The 18,386-nt window shown below is 57.6% G+C and overlaps 1 protein-coding gene across 2 annotated transcripts in view; it reads right to left on the bottom strand.

Annotated features, from left to right (window-relative positions):
- ARHGEF17 (Rho guanine nucleotide exchange factor 17) overlaps positions 1–17,980 on the bottom strand; it is a 62,490-nt gene extending 44,510 nt beyond the window's left edge. For both annotated transcript variants that reach the window (XR_009596651.1, XM_027979520.3), the window contains exon 1: positions 13,963–17,980. Coding sequence is in view for 1 of the 2 variants with exons in the window: in XM_027979520.3 (XP_027835321.1) it covers positions 13,963–17,145 (3,183 nt within the window). In the remaining variant the exon portion in view is untranslated. The remainder of the gene's footprint in view (positions 1–13,962) is intronic.
- Between the last annotated feature and the right edge of the window lie 406 nt (positions 17,981–18,386).

Here is an 18,386-nt window from a genome sequence, read left to right as displayed (position 1 = left end):
TAGAAAAAAGGTCCTACTGTTTTTAAAAGCTTGAAAATTACTGCCCTGGGATCAGATCCAGACTTTCAGTGCTGGCCTTCCGGACTCCCCAGGACCCACCTGACTTCTTCAGAACCAGGGAGCTGTCATGGTACCCCAAATGCACCCGAGCTTTTCCATCACAGGCCTCTGCCTTCCTGGTTCTTTCTGCGTGAAAGCCCTTGGCCCCAATTCTGTCTGTCAGGGCCCCATTGGTTCTTCAAGGCTCTAGCCACTGCCCCACATCAACCTCCCTTACCCTCCTTCTGAGTCTGAGTTCTCAGATGGGACTCCCTAGGGCAGGAACCCCTTCCCACATGTTCACCCTGAATATACAAGCACAGTATATAGTGAATGGAAATGGAATTGAATTTTAAAGGTTACCCCAGGCTTTCTTCAAGCACATTACCAGGCTGATCCCACAGTTAATTACCCAGGGCTAATTATAAAAGCCAGCAGCAGCTGTGCAGTCAGTTCAGTTACTTCACCAGTGACAACGAGCACCTAATTCTCAGTCAAACTGCCGGACTTTCCCCCTGGGAGCGAGGTCCTGCTCCAGGCAGAAGGTAAGCTGAGGCCCTCTCCCCAGGCACCTGGTTCCAGTGTCCACTGTCCAACTTAGCCCCATGTTGGACACTCAGGGTTCCAGGGCAAGGAAGAACTGCTCTGTTCACGTCTCCCCAGATGGGTAACATCAACTCATATCCCTTGTTAAGCTGACACCTGGCCGCCTGTATTGACTCCCACTTCACTGTCATTAAACCTTGCTCCAGGCGAGATATGAGAGGTACTCAGGCTAGGTCCTCACTTTTGATGATCTGCCCAGATGTCTCTGTGGGGATAGAAGTCCGCTGGGGATTGTGCATATGTGTGTGTGTGTGTGTGTGTGTCTGCATGCTGTGACTTCAGGCTGTGCTCACACTGGGGTGGATGGGGGTCTACAGTCAACTCCCACACCTCACGGGAACTATTGGTTTTATGTCCCCCATCCAGCCCGCAGGCTCTGCCAGGGCTCCTCTGCATCTCCAGGCGGAGCTCAGAGACCAACACTGGGTGTTTCTTCCCCAGCACACACGGCCCAGGCCTGGCCACGTAGAAGGTGGCCTGATGACACAGGGGAAGGGGCCACAGTGCTGCCTGAGGACCAAGAATTACACTCGTGGGACAGGGCTCAGGGCTAGGGCCCAGGGGGAGACAGGGCAGGAGGCTGGGGGTGGGGGAAGCAGTCTGGGCTGGCTGTGGGTCCGGGCCTCTCTGGGCTCTTTGTCCAAATATGGAAGGTTTTTTTGTCTCCATTTGAGTCACGCCGGCCATGGCCCAAGAGATCTGCTTTCCAGATACTGCAGGCGGGACTGCGCCAGCCCTGCCGGGCCTGCACTCCACCCCCACCCTCCTTCTCCTGCCTGTGGCTCAGCTCGGCACCCTTCCGACCTCCTGGGCCTGAGCTTTCTCCAGCCCGGAGTCCAGTACCCACCTCCACGGCTCTCGAGGACCCCGAGAAGGTCCCTGGGCCCAGGACGGGAGGAAACATTCCCTCTGCCTGCACATCACCCACTCGCACTCCCCAAGGACCTCTCCTATTCAACTGAGCCAAGCAACTAATACTTACTGAGCAACTACTATGTGCTAGTTCTGAGGACTAGGGCTGTGGACTGTGCGTCCCAGGGGCTCCCCATGCCCAGCGAAACCCACCCTTCTCCTTCCACATGCCTGACGGCACCACCCCTCAACCCCGGCAGTCCTGAAATCCAGGAGCCCGAGTTATATTCACAGATTCTGGAACCAGACTGTCTGGGCTTGGATCCCAACTCCTAACTTGTGCCTCAGGTCCCTCATCTGTGAAACAGGGAAACAGCCCCTCCCCAAAGACAGGTCGTGAGGATTAAATGAGGGAATATGTGGAAAGGGCTCAGACCAGTGGCCAGGCACATGGGAAGAGCTTTCCAAGCTCTGCGGCTGTGACTAGTGACTTTCCACTCCCTCGCCTGCACCTTATTCAGGCAGGTGCTGGGGACTAGGCCTCCTCAGACATTCCATCACCTCCCTCCGGTTCTCTCTGCATTAGACAAGGTTCTCTCCTGCATCTCCTGGAGGGAGGTCGGCCTCGATTCCTCACTCCCGAGCTCTGTGACCTGAGCTTGGTACCTTACTCTGGACCTCAGTGTCTAGTTCCCACCCTCATCACCAATCAGTTCGGGCTAGGGAAGCACTGTCAGCCTGGTTGCTCAGGCCTGTGATCCCCAGGGCAGAGCCCACACAGGGCTGGCCACGGGTGGTGGGAAGTGCTCAGGGCAGCCTGGGAACTCCCCGGGGGCAGCACCTGGCTCTCCTCCTCCTGCTTCCCCACTCCCTCCATGTCATTTGTGTTCTGATGCCCCACCACATGCCTGGACCGGGAAGGCTTGCCACAGGTGGAGTCACCTGACCTGAACCAAGCACTGAGTCACGGGGTCAACTGGAGGCTCCACCCATTTCACAGCCCCCAAATTTTTTGAGACCTGTCTACGCCCATGAGTAGAGAGGAGCTGCAACAGCTCTGAGTCCTGAGTAGGGGAGGGGTCCTGACTCTCAGGCGAGGACGCTGAAGGAACATCACCCTATACAGGGCCCTCTTCCTGAGGCCTGGTCCTGGCCCTGCTGAGGCAGGGAGATGCAGAGGAGACAGGAGACAGAGGAGCAAGACCGCGGGAGGAGCACAGGATGAACAACAAACAGAAAGCCAGTGCCCACAGCGAGGAAAGGCCCGGGGTGAGGGGAAGAAAGAGGTGGAGGCGGGAGGAGGCCCTCCCAGCCCAGGCCCAGGGTCCAGGTGAAGAGGCGGGGCAAGTGGACGAGCAGCTCTGCGGCTCTGTCCTCCTCCTCCTCCTCCTTCAGCCTCTGGGCCAGGCCCAGACTATTTTTAGCCGGGGCTGAATTTAGCTGTTCCCTCGGAAATTCCTCACCCGCCCCAGGCAACGCCCCCGCTGGCCTTGGGGAGAAGCCTGGAAGCTCTGGTCCAGGCAGGAGCAGAGAGGAGGGCCCAGAAGTAGCAGAGAGCTAGAAGGATACTTAGGCCTCTGATGAGGAAACTGAAGCTCAGGAGCAGGCCCCAAATCTGAGTTACTCTTCCCACAGCCTCTGCCCTCCTCTCCTCCAGGAAGGCCTCCAGGACTGCAGGGCCACAGAACAGCACCTGTCTTGGGGTCTATGACACAAACATCATGAGGACACTTTGTCTGCAACTACGGGACCCACTGTGAGCACTGCTGGCAAGGCTGTCTGCCTGTCTACCTACCAGTTCCTCTTCCCCCAGCTCCCGAGAGCCTGCAGAGTCCAGAGCTCTTCTGGGCTCTGCCACCTCTGGGACTCCCACTTTACAGATGGGAAGACTGAAGCCAAGTGCCTTGTCTTGGGTCCTAGCCAGCCAGGGAGCACAGGCCTGCTCCTTTTCTTCTCACACGTTCCCCAACCAGGTTGCTCCCAGAGGGCTGGCTGGGGGTGTAGCCTGGAGCTCTGCTGTTCTCTGGTGAACCCGCTGAGAAGCAGGGCGCTTCCACTGGAGCAAGAAGATCCGAACTCAGACGAAAAGCACATGGAACACGGAGGCAGGGACCCAAGCTGGCTCAGAGCTCCCTCGTCCCTCCAGAAATGCAGACGGAAGTTCTGCCCCGAGGCAGGAGGTTGATTCAGATGACCCTGCACCCTGTCCACTGCCTCATTCTCTAACTCCAATAAGGAAGATAGGCCTTACTCCCCCTACCCCAGCTTCGGACAGGGCCTCTGAATTTCAGTTTCAATTTTACCTCCAAATTATTGCCCTAGTAAGTTTCTCTCCACCCCTGTATCACCTGCTCCCCTAAGCTCAGGTCTAACCTCCCTGCTCCCCAGTCCAGTCATCCCCCCATGAGCAGAGAATGCTTTTCAATGTGCCCATCTGGCACTCTTCCTCCTCCTCAGCTCCTTATCTTCCACGGCTCCCCACTGCCCACAGGACAAAGCCTCTGCGGTTTCACTCGGCCTTGAGGCTTTAAACCTGGCTCCTGCACACACAGCCCCTCCCCATGCGCTCTGGTCAGAGATCTCCCTGCCCTCTTGGCCCCAGACATACATCGAGGCTTCTCTTTCCTGCCTGGTTCAGCTCGATTCTCTAAAACGCCAAGGGACTATGTCCCTTGCCCCCTCAAGAATTCCCCAGCGTGGCCCCTTACACCCAGCTGTGAGGTGCACGGGCAGATGGCTGGGCCTGGTCCACTACTGTGTGGTCTTGGGCAAGACCCCTTCCCTCACTCTGTTTCCCTGCTGAATAATGCAGGGATGAGGGGTGATTAGAAGACACACTGGTTTCTAAGGGTCTTCTCAAGTAGGCCATCCCGGCATTAAAGGCCCTGTCCCTCTTCCTTCTCCTGCCTCCTGGTCTGCCAAGAAGCTGGACATCTCACACCAGTCCTACCCCAGGGACACAGGGACAGACAGACAGGGACAAGTGAGGAACCAGGAGCAAGACCGTGGTGACACAGGCAGTCAAGAAAGATGGAGCCAGTAGGGTTTTCTGGGGGGGGAGTGGGGGGAGTCCTTTCCTGTCCTCTGCCCCTTCCCTTCACATCTGCTCCTTGACCTCCAATGCCCTGTCCTGGGAAAGGACTGGATGTTTGTCCAAGGGGGCTTGGGGGGGGGGGGGGTCTCGGCAGTCCCAGGAGGCCAGGCTGTGGGGCTGGCTGGCAGCCAGGACCCCAGGCCTCCCTCCCTCCTGCTCCATGCTGCTCGGGGAGCAGGGCCTGCTCACCCCCTGGGAACCAATAAACAGGAAACAGACACCAACCTGGTGCTTGCTCCCTCAGCCTGGCCCCCACCATTACAGTCCCCCAACTGCTCTCCCACTGGCCTAAGACTGCCCCGCTTCTCCCTGGCCCCAGAATCTCAAAACCAAGAAGTAATAATCTCAAATGTATGAAAAAATTAAGTTAAAAGTTACGTCTTCTGCAGGAAAAAAAAAAACAACAACAACAAAACTCAGACTCCTTCATCTTGAAACCACGAGATTCTGTGGTCTGAACTGGCAATCTCAGAAGTATTCACTTTAAATCGGCCACAATTCTGAGAGCTTCCAGACCTGGGGTCATGGGCTGAGGGTTCGTTCCATAAGTTTTCTCTTGGCCTTCACAGTAACTCCTTAGCATTCCCACTTTGCAGAGCAGGAAACTGTGGCTCAGAGCTGAGGGGCAATGGCTTGTTAGATGCCACCCAGCTGTGAGACAAGGGTCAGGTCTGAGATGTCAACCCTCATCTGTCTAACCTCAAAGCCCACCAGGCACATGGACCTCAGACTTCCCACCTTGAAGGGCCTCTCAGCCCAGGATGGGTAGCAGAGGGGATTGAGATCCACTTCACAGGCCAGTTCGAATGGGTCTGGGACCTCACTCTGCTCCGAGGCTGGGACTGGTGATGACAAAATGGGTGAGGCAGCGGGAGATAGGAGCCAGGTCAGTGGGCATTTGGCTCCAGCTCACTGCCCAGCTCCTCTGCACACCTCCAAACGCTCAGGCTGCTGGGTCACCCACCATACAGATGTAGCCAGGAACCCACACACCCCTCCTATCTAGAGCTCTGTCCTCTGCTTCACGGCTGGAAAGAGATGATGAGAACCTGAGCATTTTGGAATCAGGGTCTCTTAGGATCACAGAATCCTAGCATCTCAGTTACAAGGGGAGGAGCTAACATTTCTTGAGGAAACCCTCCTGGCATGATTTCATTCAATCTTAATCATAATCTTTCATGGAGTGAGGGGATAATTCACCCACTTTACAGATTTAGAGGGGTCTGAAAATGCTTGCCCTGGGTCCCAAAGCCAGCCTGAGAAGGGACACGGACCATGCTCCTTACCCTCCACGTGCCACCCTTCAGGGCCACCTCTGAGGCAGCACCTCGGCCCTTCGGGGCCTGACTCTGGTCCAACAGCACCAGGGTCTCTAATGCCCAACACAAAGCTCCCAGCACAGGGGGAGGGGTAGCTCCTGGCCATCTGCCCTGAGCCAGCCCAGGCCAGTCCAGCAGAGGTGTGATTTCCACCCTAGATCCCACTCCTCTCTCTCTGCCCTGGCTCTACATTCTCCTGCCAACTGCCCTTCTTGGGAGCTACTTCATCCCAATTTTTAGGCAGCCACTCTAGAAGCCAAACCCATCCACAGGGGAACACATTGGCTCTTCTGTCCCTCTCCCACCAGAGCAGGGCTCAGCCACCCTCTGGAGCCCACCCACATCAGTGGGCTAAGACCCTTGTTGAGAACCCCTGACAAGCAGGGATGATGTCCAAACTTTCCCTATGTGTTCTTATTGCCCATCAAGGGCTCAACAAATGACTGTTGAATGAATGGATAAATGAAAGTGACAAATGATCAGGAAAAGAAATGAGTGCAGGATAAATGCAGGGGGCCTGAGTTCACCAGTTCTACCCGGTGACCAGCACTGGGGGCTCCGGCTTCCAGAAGTTGACAGCCTGACCCATCTGCCCACCTGTCAAAAGCAGAATAAAGGCCAAAGATGTCTGCATCTGAATCCCCAGGACCTGTGACTATGTAATCCTACATGGTCTGAATCCCCAGGACCTGTGACTATGTAATCCTACATGGTCTGAATCCCCAGGACCTGCGAATATGTTATCCTACATGGTCTGAATTCCCATGATCTGTGAATGTTATCCTACATGGCAAGAAGGACTTTGCAGATGCAATTACAGATTCTGAGAGGGGAATATCATCCTGGATGATCCAAATAGGCCCAGAGTAATGACAACGGTCCTTACAAGGGAGGGAGGAGGTTCAGTTCAGTGTGAGAGAGAGATCTGAAGACACTATGTTGTTGTTGAGCCGCTCATTTGCGTCTCTTTGTGACCCCATGCACCATAGCCTGCCAGGCTCCTCTGTCCATGGGGTTTTCCCAGCAAGAATACTGGAGCAAATTGCCACTTCCTACTCCAAGGGATCTTCCCGACCCAGAGATCGAACCCACATCTCATGTCTCCTGCGTTGGCAAGTGGATTCTTTACCACTGTGCCACCTGACTGACAGTTTTGAGAATGGAGGAAGGGGCCATGAGCCAATAAGTGCCAACAGCCTCCAGTGATGGAAAAGACAAAGGGCAGTTTTCCCCTAAAGGTTTCCTGCTAACATCTAATTTTAGCTCAGTGAAGCCCATTTTTTCTGACCTCCAGAACTATAAAATAAGACTTGTATTAAGTCACTAAACACGTAGTAATTTGCTAAAGTAGCAATAGGAAACTAATACACCACCCATCTGCCAGCCTAGACCCTGGAATTAGCTCATGTTCCTCCCACCTCAGGTACCTCTGGAGACTCCCCTCTCCCCTTCTCCCTGCCCCGGGAGTGTTTCAGAGCTCCACAACTGCCCCAAACCCCAAAGAAAGTACTAACACGACACAGCAGCAGCATCAACACTTCTGCGTGCAGGCCCCAGAGTGAGCCCCACGATCTGCCACAAGTGTGGGGGAGAGGCCCCCTCTATATGTGTGGAAGGGTGCAGAGCAGCAGCTGGTTGTAGAGAATAGGGTCCCTGGGGGCCAAGCCTGGGTGAGTTCCAGCCCCACTCTGAGCCTCAGTCTCCTCAGCAAGCTAAAGGGGACTGTGAATCCCACCCACCAGCACTTCAGTCTATTAATACAAGCTGGGATCCTACTAAGGACAGCTGCTACCTCTCCCAGCAGGAGAGGGAGTTCTTCCTGGTGCCCAAGAACATGAAGGAATCTATGGCTCAGAGAAGGGAAGGGACTTACTTAAGGCCACACAGCAGGAAAACGGAGAGGCCAAGCCTAGAACCCAGGTCTCCTGATGCCTAGTGCCAACCTTGACATGTCATAGAGCCCCAAAACTACTGGAGGGGGTTCAGATACCCTGGCTGGGGCCCTAGGCCCCTGCCTGTGATGGGCTGGGGCTCAGTCTCAGCTCAGAGCATGGCAGCCTGGCAGTCTTTCTCTGCCTCTGTCCACCCCTGGAATGCCCCAGAGGCCCGGGGGTGGGGGTGGGGGTTGCCTGGAGGATCAACTCCCATGATGGGGCATGGTTCTAACAGGCTGCTGCTTCCCAAGAGACCCAGCGCCCCCGTTTCAGGGCCTGCCAGCCAAGGCGCCAGGCTGCCTGGGCACGTTTCCCAATAAGTATGCCAGGGCTGCAAGCCTTTCTGGGAAACATGGGCTCCCCCTTCCCCCGCCCTACTACCATCATCCCTGCCAGCTCTGCTTAGTGGGGACTCTGTGGGGCCAACGTATGGCCTAGGAGTGAGGGCACTTTGGGCCCAATTCCATACTTGAATCCCAGGACTGGGGCAAGTCTCTGTCCACCCTGGGCCTGCTTCATCTATGTACTGGGATGCCCCCCTAGCATCCCAGAGGGGAGGAGGGGACAGCACTGCCTGTGGGTGGCGCGAGCTCCCTGTCTCAGGTAACACGCAAGCTGGAGCTGACAGGTGTCACAGAGGCTGCAGAGGAGCCACCAGTGGGATAAGTCACTGTCACCTGCCTCACTGGGGCCCTGAGAACCTCCACCCTCCTAGCCTTTGAGCCACACCAACAGAGGTCTACAGGGGCGTCTGGTGCAACCTACAGCTCCAGTTGACCCTGGGGGCTTTGTCAATCTCCCCTCCCCACTCTAAGTGACCCCTTACAGCCACAAGGAGCTGCAGCAGAAACCCCCTACTCTGTTGCCTCTGCCCCAGCCCAAGCCCCCGGTATCTCTTACCCAGACTGTTCCAGTGGCTTCTTGATGCCCCCTCCCCTGGGCCTCTGTAGTCTACCCCCATAGACTAGCTAGAGCAGACCTGTGAAAGCCTAAGTCAGATTAGGTCACTACTCTAACTCAGAACCTCAAAATATGACCTGCTGTCTCACCTCAAGTAAACACGGAAGACCTCCTATTCGTCTCTGAAATCTACCTCATCTGGCCCCAGCCCACTTGCACCCTCCCTTAACTCTGACCTTATCTCCTACTTAACTCCATTCACACTGTCTTCTTGACTTTTACCCAGGGCCTTTGCACTTGCTGTTTCTCTCTTCCCCAAAAGACAGCCACCTGTCTTGCTCCCCACCAAGCCTCTGCTCTCCAATCTCACCTCCTCAGTGAGACCTTATTCAGATTTCTTAATTTAATATATCCCTCCCCCAACCTTGTCAACCTCTAGTCCCTTATCCTGGTTTCTTGTGCTTCCCAGCCCTCATCTCTCTCCGAAGCACAAGGCAGCCATTTACAGACAGGTCTCCTCACTAGTCTGGAAACTCCATGAGGTCAGGCCTTTGTTTTGTTTGCAGCTGTATCCCAGGGCCTAGAAGAGTGCCCGAGTGTCCAGGGGTTCAGTAAGCATTTGTTGCAAGGATGAATGCATTGCCTTATCAAAGCTCACCCAAGTCTCTGAAACAAACTCCTGGGACACACAGTTTAATCTGTTCTTTCCTACCTATTAGCCTCTGCCCATGCTGTGCCCTCCTCCTAGAACCTCTCCCTTTCTCCTCTGGATATTCAAAGCAGAGCTCCAGACAGAGCCTCCTCCAGGGAGCATCTCCTGCCAGCACCCAGGCCAGTCCCTCAACATCCCACAGCCCCTTCCAGCCAGCTACTAGATCCTGAATTCTCTGAGTGCTTCGGCAGCCTGGCGGTGCCTCCACCCCACTGCGGGGCAGCACGTGTAGCCTGAGAGATCACAGATGGGCGGGAAGGAAGCAGGAGGGGCAAGTCCTGGCACTGGGAGGGGGCTGGGGACAGGATTAGCAGCAGCTTCCCAGCCTCCCAAATCCAGCTGGTCCTGAAAATTCAGGGCTGGAAAATGTCAAACGCAACTCTGGTCCATCCCCCAGCTCTTCCCGGTGGTGAGGGGAGGACGACCCATTCCTGGGCCACACTCCCCTAAGAGCCCAGGACCCTTAGAAAGTACTGGGGGTGGGGGGGAAGACAGGAAATGAACAGACGAAAGGGACAGCCCTCTGCCTGTCCTCCCCTTCCCAACCTCCTCCTCCTGGGTGACAAGACATTTAATTATAGATATTTGGTACTGCTCAGAATTCCAAATGTCCTAATCACCTCCCCTCCCAGAGCCAGTTTCCATGGAAAAATCAGAGTGAAGAGCCAAGGAGGGAAAAGAGAGAACCCCCACCCTGTGGGTTCCCTGCCAAGGAGAGACAGAGAGAAGAAAGGTGACAAAGAGCTGTAGCCAGGCAGTCCTCTGCAAGGTAGGGAGCTGGCTGGGCAAGAGGGGGATAGGGGCCATGTCTGCTGGGGGCAGGGGGTGCAGGCAAGGTCAGGCTGGTGCATGAGCCCAGCTCTGCCCTACCATACTAGGTGACCTTAAAGTCAGTGTTCTCCTTTCTGAGTCTTGAAGTTTTTCCCACCACAAACCCTGGCCCCAGAGCATTAAATAACTACCATGAAAGTGTTCAGACAGTTGGGAGTGCAGGAAAGGCCCCTACTAACCCCTGACCCTATCCCATTACTTAGATAGCAGGCCAATTCCATCGAGAAAAGAGACAGGGACCCTTAGCCCCCTTCACCTCCAAAACACTGACATTCTAGGATTCAGCGGGAATCTAAGAGCCTGCAATTCTAAGAATTCAGCCTTGTGAGATTCTGACAGCTTTCATCTTTGAAGACTGAAACATTCAGAGTCTGGCATATGGTGGTGGTGGTTTAGTCGCTAAGTCATATCTGACTTGCAACCCCATGGGCTGTAGCCGCCAGGTTCCTCTGTCCATGGAATTTCCCAGGCAAGAATACTGGAGCGGGTTGACATTTCCTTCTCCAAGGGATCTTCCTGACCCAGGGATCGAACCCGCCTCTCCTGAATTGGCAGGCGGATTTTTTATAGTATGTACTTGATAAATGTCAGTTGCTGTTACTGCCATTTCAATATGCTAAAGTTCTCTGAGTCCATCCATCTGATTCTGAGACACAAGCCACTTCTTGTTTCTGGACTAGAGTTGCCAATTCTCTCAAATGGGTATCAGGTACTTGAGGACAGAAGGTTGGATCAACTCTGTACTTTAGGGCCAGGACAGGGAAGCCTTGGGATGAAAAACTGCTGATCTTCCAGGTTACTGTGGACCTAAATGGAAATGACAAGGCACGTGGGAGGGGGCAGGGCAGAAATGCTCCACAGCTGGGCCTCCTCCACCCAGTACATCTGCAAGCAAGTGTTCATGGAAAGTGACCATGAGTGATCCCTTATTCCCTGGGCTCCTAGGTCCTTACAGCTGTTGCATAGAGCTGCCTTTCTCTCCCTTCCAGCCATATCCTGACTCCTTCTGTTTCCCTTGACCACCCTACAGGCTGAGTCCATCCTATAGACTTTCAAAGACCAGGCAGTCTAACCAGTCACTGTACAGATGGGAAAATTGTGAAACCCAAGACGACTCTGCTCAGGTCTCAGCAGAGCTGGGCCTGGTACCAGGCTTCCTGCTCCCAACAGCGGAGGCAGCACCAACCAGAGAGTAGAAACAGACTTTGGGATGGGAGAGACCTGACTTTGAGGGGCTCCTTGCAGCCCAAGGGTGGGGCAGGAGCCCCCTCCGTCCCCGGAGCCTCTCCTGCCAGTCCCCTGGTTGGGCTCACACTGGTTTCTGCCTCATCAGCAAAGCGTGACAGCCTCTTCTCTTTTTATTCTGGAGCCCACACCACACCATCTCCACCCACAGCCCAGGGAACGTGACTGGAACCCCAGGCCTGAAACAAAGGGACCTTGTCTCCTCCACAGAGGCCAGAAGGAGGGCTGGACAACTGCTCCCCATCTTCCTGGAGCCAGAAGGAACGGGACAGCAGGAGGGATTCGGGCTAGCAGATGGGAGAACTTCCAGGCTTTATGAGTGAGTTGGGAGTCAGGGGATGGTGAATCTCTTTTGAGCTGACTGAAGTCCACCAGGTTATACTGAGGCCAGAATGCCCAGTCCTGTGCTCAGAAAGCAGTAGGGCATGGGGAGGAGAGGCCAAGGCTGGTCACTGAGAAGCAGCTGGGACAGTGAACCCTGTTTTCTTCCCCTTTCTCCTGCCCCCAGAAAGGGCGTGATCATACCACCCACGTGCAGTATACACAAGCCTGCCAGGTAGAGATCATTACTTACAGAAGGCGAAGGTGAGGCAAAAATCAGGGATGTGATTGACCCTAGACCACACAGGGATCTGGAGCCCGGGCTCAAATGCTGCTCTTCCAATGACAGACTCACCAGTTCTCTAAGGGGTAAGAGGGCCTGGAGAGAGAAGGGGACTGGAGCGAGCAAAGGCTTGGAGGCTGGAGAGAGCCTCCACTGAGCACAGGGAGAAGCCTGTGCTATGAGCAGGTATGTCCCACCTCATACCCCTCTAGGGGCAGCATGGGGCATGTGGGGCGTTGAGGGGGGTTAAGCTTCTCCCTGAGATCAGGCAGAGGAGGGGGACAATGTGATGAGAGCAAACCTGGAGTCAATTCCGCAAGAACTCCCACCTCCTCTCATTGCCTCTTCTTAGGAGGAGGGCCCCCCTCCCCGCAGTCTCCCCAAGTCCCTCGATTCATTCCCCTAACTTACTCCTCAAGGCTCCCAGAGGAGACAATTATATGGGAAAAGTATCTGGGGAGAGGGTCCCTGGCAGGAGCTGCCCCTGCTTTCATCCCTCCCCACACCCACAAAGACAACAGGCACCTGAACTCTGAGCTCTACCAAGCTCTGAGGAGGAAGGACAGGTCCCAAATGTTCCCTCTCCCTGCCCACTGACTGCAGCCTCTGAGACACCAGAGCCAGGACTAGGAAAAACTAGAGACGGGGAGAAACAGAGAGCAAGAGAGTTCAGAGGGGGCCGTGAGAGCACTGAGAACCGGCAGTGACCAAATTAGTCCAAGGTTTAGGGTTTTTAGGTTCCTCACTCTGCAGGGAACACAGTGGATGTGTGAGCCATGGTTGAAATAACCCCAGGCCATCTCCACTCCAGACTCAAAGCCAGAGCCTCAAATCTAGCTTCCATCTGAGATGCCAGGCCATCACACTGCCTAGAACCGATGTGAACCCAACAGCCCAAACTCCAGAAACAGCTAAAGACAGAAGGCAGAGAGGAGGTCTCTGGGAGAATGAGTCCCAGCCCCTGGGGTCTGGCAGAGGAAGGAGGAAGCATCTCAGAATCACCAGAAAGGGGGAGCGGGGAGAAGATACAAGCCTGCACGATGAGGGACAAGTGCTCCCAAGTCTTGTCTGCTGACAGCCCTTCCATTGACCCTGCCCTACCCGAGAGGTCCTCATTCTAACTGGAGAAGGCTTTGGCAGATTTCAGGTCCAAAGAGTGTGCCAAGCCACAGACACCCCACAAATCTGTATAGCACAGCTGGAAGGAGATAGAGGCACCACCTTGTCCAAAACCCCCGATTTTTACGGATGGGGAGGTTTAGTTACAGAGAAAAGCCAGGGCTGCCAATGTACCTTATGAAGCCCTCTCCACTTTATGGAGATAAAGTCATGCCTTGTACCTCTTCAATTCTCCCAGGCCCAGGCTCAGACCCAGATTTTGATCTACCACAGGCAAGCCACATGACGAAGGGCAAACCCATGTCATCTGTGGGCCTCCAAACAGGAGGTCAGCAAGGCGCTTGAGAAAGTTCCACCACCCTCACAGCTCATGTATTGATAAAAAACCAGTTATGAATCTATAAAACTATTCCCTGAAAAATATATAAAGGACCAGATTAGAACCCTTTGTAATTATCACCCAGAATAGCTGGAGCAGATAAGAACCTCTGACGTTAGCACCAGCAGAAGCCTCTGGGGCCTGAGTAGACAGGAGCCATGTGCCTGGCTCATTAACACTCTTAAAACCACCCTGGGCACTTCCAGGACCTGAGAAGCTCCCTCACACCTGGGCACCTGCCCAATGAGCACACTCAAGAGACTCCTGCAGAAGTCATATCCACGGCCCTCCTTCAGCCCCGCCCCGAAGGCCCCCCACTAAGACTCACCACTTGCGGCTTGCTGCAGCACTTGCTGGCTGGGGCAGGCTCATCTGGAGCCCGGGCTGCCTCAGGGGGCTTGACCTCCGCAGACGGTGGTGCAGTTGGAGTCAGGCAGGGCATATCCACGGGCACTGGGGCAGGGACCCCACTGGAGTGGAGGGTCAGCATGTACTGCTTAGTGACGTCCTCAAGAGATGGTGCCTGCATTGTGGGGTGGGCTTTGGCAGGGAAGCCCATGGGCTCTGGCACAGCCACAGGGGGGCCAACGGAAGTTGGTGTCTCGGGCACCATGATGGGTGTGAAGGTGGCAGGCACACTGGCATGGCGAACGTGTTTGGAGGAGGGTCGGGCCAGAGACGGGCTGCCAGCCTGGTCCTGACTGCCCTCCTCTCTTGAGAGCTCCTGATGACTGCTCCGGGCTGGGCGCTTCTTGGAACCACGGCGAATGAGCCGTGGGGACAGAATGTTAGCAAGTTTTGGGTCAAGGTGGAAGTCATGATGGGCAGTGGAAGAGGCAGGTGGGGCCTCAGGTAGGGCCCTCTCAGACTGTGCCCGGCCCCTGGCAGGACTGGGCTCTTCTGGTTCTGCCTGCCTCTCAACCAGGATGGGCTCACTGCTGGACGGAGGCAACATGGGCTCGACCTCTCTGATGGGCTCCCCGCCAGGACCCTCGAATCCAGGCCCAGCCAGCTCCCCACGGCGGCTGGGGTCACTCAGAGATTTCTTCTTGGGGGCTTTGCCGGCAACCCTGTCATCCACCACACACCCTAAGGCACCCGGCCCCTGAACGATGCTCTGAATAACCTCGGGGTATCCCTTGCTCTCTTCACTGCCTACAGACCAGTCACTGTGGCCACTGGTCAAGCCCTCGTCCACAGCTGGGGCTGTCGGAAGCCCTGTCTTGGGGCTCAGTGAACCCAGGAGGTTGCTATCCACAGAGAACCCAGAGGGCTCCTCAGAGGTGGTGGCCCGGTGGCGCTGTGGAATTGGGTCACTCAGAGACCGGTAGGCCTCACCTGCCTCCCCATTGCTCAGTTCAGTCCCACCAGGGCCTGAAGGTGGGATTTTGCGTCTGCGGCGGAGGGCACCAGGTGTGGGAGGGGTATCAGGGGACACCAGGGCCCACCCTCCCAGACTCTCTTCAGCCCCAGGGCCATGGTGGTTGGTCTGGGCTGAGGACGAGGAGAGGGGTCGCCAAACTCCTGTGGGACTCAGGCTGCGAAATGCTAAAACAGAAGGCTCAGGGTCGGCTCCAATGCCCTCATCTGTCAGACTCGACTCAGGGCCGGAGAGTTCTTCTTGAGACCGCTGCCCTCCAGTCACGTCTCCTGCCCAGTCAGGACTCCCAGGGGGGACATCACTGCCATCATCCTGCTGGGCACCCATGCGCTGGATCTTCTCAAACACCTGACGGGCCTCTTGAACATACTGATCCTGGATGACAAGGGGCAGTGGGTCCTCCTCAGCACCTGGGCCTGCCAGCAGGAGTTCAGAGGAGCTGGGCTTCAGGACACCAGTGCGGGATAGGCGGCGGGCCATGGGCTTCTCAGAGCAGGTAAAGGACTTTGCCCTTCGAAGGGTGGCCGTCAAGTCCTTCAGTGTGGGGCGGGTGCCAGATGATGCTGGGGCTGGGGTGGGCATGGGCCCAAGTTGCCCCACCGAGCTATCTGCTGATGGTGAATCTCTGCCATCTACCGGGCCACTTCCAAGGTCTCCAGGTCGCCCACCAGGCTTTCGGACCCTCAGCTCTGAAAGGTCTGAACGTAGGAAACTGAGCAGCGTCAGGGTCTCTGAGGCAATATCCGGATTCGACAGGGACTTCCGTTGCCGGCTCTTGTCCAGGTCCAGTCCTCCATCCCGCGATACCCTCGTGGTGCCCACAGGTCCCTTGGTGCGGCTTCGCACCTGGGGCCTGACGAGCCCTTCCCCGGCTCCAAAGCTGGGGGAGCGATACACGCCCCAGTTCCCAGAACCCCGGCTGGCCCACAGCTCCTCATCCTTGAGAGTCTCTGTGCTGGAATAACGGCTGCTACCGCGGGAGCCTGCAGGGCTGGCCAGGTACGCGGGAAAGCTCACCTTGGCCACGCGGAACGTCCCCCCCACAGTGTCTGACAAGGGCCGAAGTCCTTCCTGGGGACCTGGAACACAGGGAGGAGAGCCAGCACCCCACTCCTGGGGTCCTTCCTCGCTAGGAGCTCTTGGAGGAGTTGGGGGATCCGGGCTCCCAGATCCCCCTGCCGAGTCCATAATGCTCAGATTTAACCCATAACTGTCCGGCCTACAGTCTTTATCCAAAGAGGAGCTTCCAGCCCTGGGTCCCGTCCTCCCTCCCCGGCAGTGGCCACCCTCACCGTCTTGGTCCTCGTCACTGCCCGAGGAGTGGCCGCCGTGGTAGGCCGGACTCTGCGCCCCGGGCAGCGGCGGCGGCGGGCCCTCCTCTTCCTCCTCGCTGGAGCTGGCAACCCGGCTGCGGCTGACAGGATAGGAGGAAGCGATGGAGGAGGAGGAGGCCCGGGCCCAGGCCTGCGGTTGGGAGAAGCTATGCCAAGAATGTAAACCATCCGCCGGACGCTGCGCTCGCTCCTGTTGCTGCCGCCGCCTCCTCCCCTCGGTCCCCGGGCCGGGCAGCGGCCGCGCCGTACGCAGGCCCGCCAAAGGGAAGCACGTCCGAGGAGGTGGCGTCGGGGGCTGCCGGGGTTCCCGGGTCGCGGGCTCCCACGCGGCCCCGTCAGGGCTGGGCGTCCCCGAGGCCTCTGAGTCGGCACTGGGCCGCCTGGAGCCAGGGCCCCCGAAGAGCTTGCGCATCTCTGTGACGCTGGGCCAGGCTCCGCGCGCGGCTCCCTCTGCTGCCTCTTCTGCTGCCGCCGGGGAGACGCCCCCGTCTCGGGCCCCGGTGGAGTTGTCGTCCAGACGCTGTGCGTCGAAGCGCCGGGAGAGCTGGCGCACCGACGGCGAGAGGCTGCGGAGCGGGCGCGGCTGCGCGGGGGCGGCCGGGGGCCCCGACGCCAGCTTGGACACGCGCCGGGAGGGCTGGGCCGGGACGGCCGCGACCGGTCGGCACGAGGAGCGGCGCCGCAGTCCCGTTGAGTCCGTGGCCTCTTCCCTCTGCCCGGGCCCGCCGCTCCAGCGCTCCAGGAGCTTGAACGAGACGCTGCGATATAGCTGGGGCCGGGGCGCCCCGTCCGCCATGGTGGCGGGACTCACTCTGGGGGGGCTGGCCTCGGGGAGCCGCGGCCAACCCCCCCTGCGCCCCCGTCCCGAAGGAGCGCAGCGGCCGGGGTCCCAAAGCCGGGGTCTCGCAAGTCGCAGTGCGAGGCAGTTAGCCGGGTAAGGGTGCAGAGACCCAAGCAGAGGTGTAGCTGCGGCGGCTCAAGTTTCTGGGCGCGCGGGCCGCCTCGGCTCCATCCCGCGCGACCCCTCCCGCCTCAGCGTCGACTCCTGGGCCCAGCCCTCGCCTCGCCCGGTGCGGCCCGGAGCATCTTGGCCCGACCGGGTCCCGGCAGGATCCCGACGCTCCGTTCCTCGGCTCTGCGCCCCCTCCTCAGCCGGCCGGCCTGCCTCTCCTCGAGCTTCTGCTCCCGCTCCCTCCCTCTGAGCTGCTCTCTCCTAGCTCCCTTTTGTTGCAAATAAACTTTGTGGCAGAGGAAAGGGGGTGGGGGGCGGGGCCTCGCGCCCAAAAGAGGGGGTGGGCTCCGGGAGCGCGCTAGGCTGGGAATCGGGAGTTGTGGGGGGTGGGGAGGGGAGGGAATCGGGGAGGAGCCGACAGATCGCTGGAGCAGAGGCTGACTGAAGCAGCCCTCCAGATGAGCCCCTTGGGAGCTCGGCGGGCAGAGCTACCTCCCCCCAGCACTCGCTGCAACACGAATCGTCCGAGTGTGGTCAGCTCCGCGGGCATACAGTCAGGGTGGCGCACCTACTGCCTTCGGGCAGAAACGCCTTCTGCTCCAGGGACCCTCAACATGGCAACCTCAGACCCACAAACACCACTGACACAGGTACTCTGAGAAACACTGCCAGCCGAGAGACCCGCCACCAGGGGGAGCAGTGCGAGCCTCAGGCCAACCTGGGCGCTCGCTGCTCCCCGTCCCGCCCCTTTACCCCGCCCAGGCCACGCCTCCTACCAGGTCTTTCACGGCGAATCCCATTGTAACTGCGACCGGGTCCAGCCCCTGGAGGCCCCAAACGCCCCGCCCCTCCCACCTCTGTAGCCAATCCAGTTCTGACCGCCCCCCAATCCTCCCCAAGCAGCTCCAGGAGCCCCACCCTTTGGGACTACGCCCCCACGCTTCCAGAGGCCCGCCCTGCGCCCCCTTGCCCCCTCCTCCGGCGGCGATCTGGGGTACGCGGTTCTTGCGCCCTCTGCTGGCCGGTTTTCCCCAATCCCCCCACGTGGAACCTTGACCGAGTAAAGCAACACCCACCACAAAAAG

The sequence above is a fragment of the Ovis aries genome, chromosome 15 (genome assembly GCF_016772045.2).
Source record: "Ovis aries strain OAR_USU_Benz2616 breed Rambouillet chromosome 15, ARS-UI_Ramb_v3.0, whole genome shotgun sequence".
Classification (NCBI taxonomy): Eukaryota; Metazoa; Chordata; class Mammalia; order Artiodactyla; family Bovidae; genus Ovis; species Ovis aries.
Note: the sequence above shows the minus strand (reverse complement) of the source record. Positions and strands in the feature narration are given on the sequence as shown.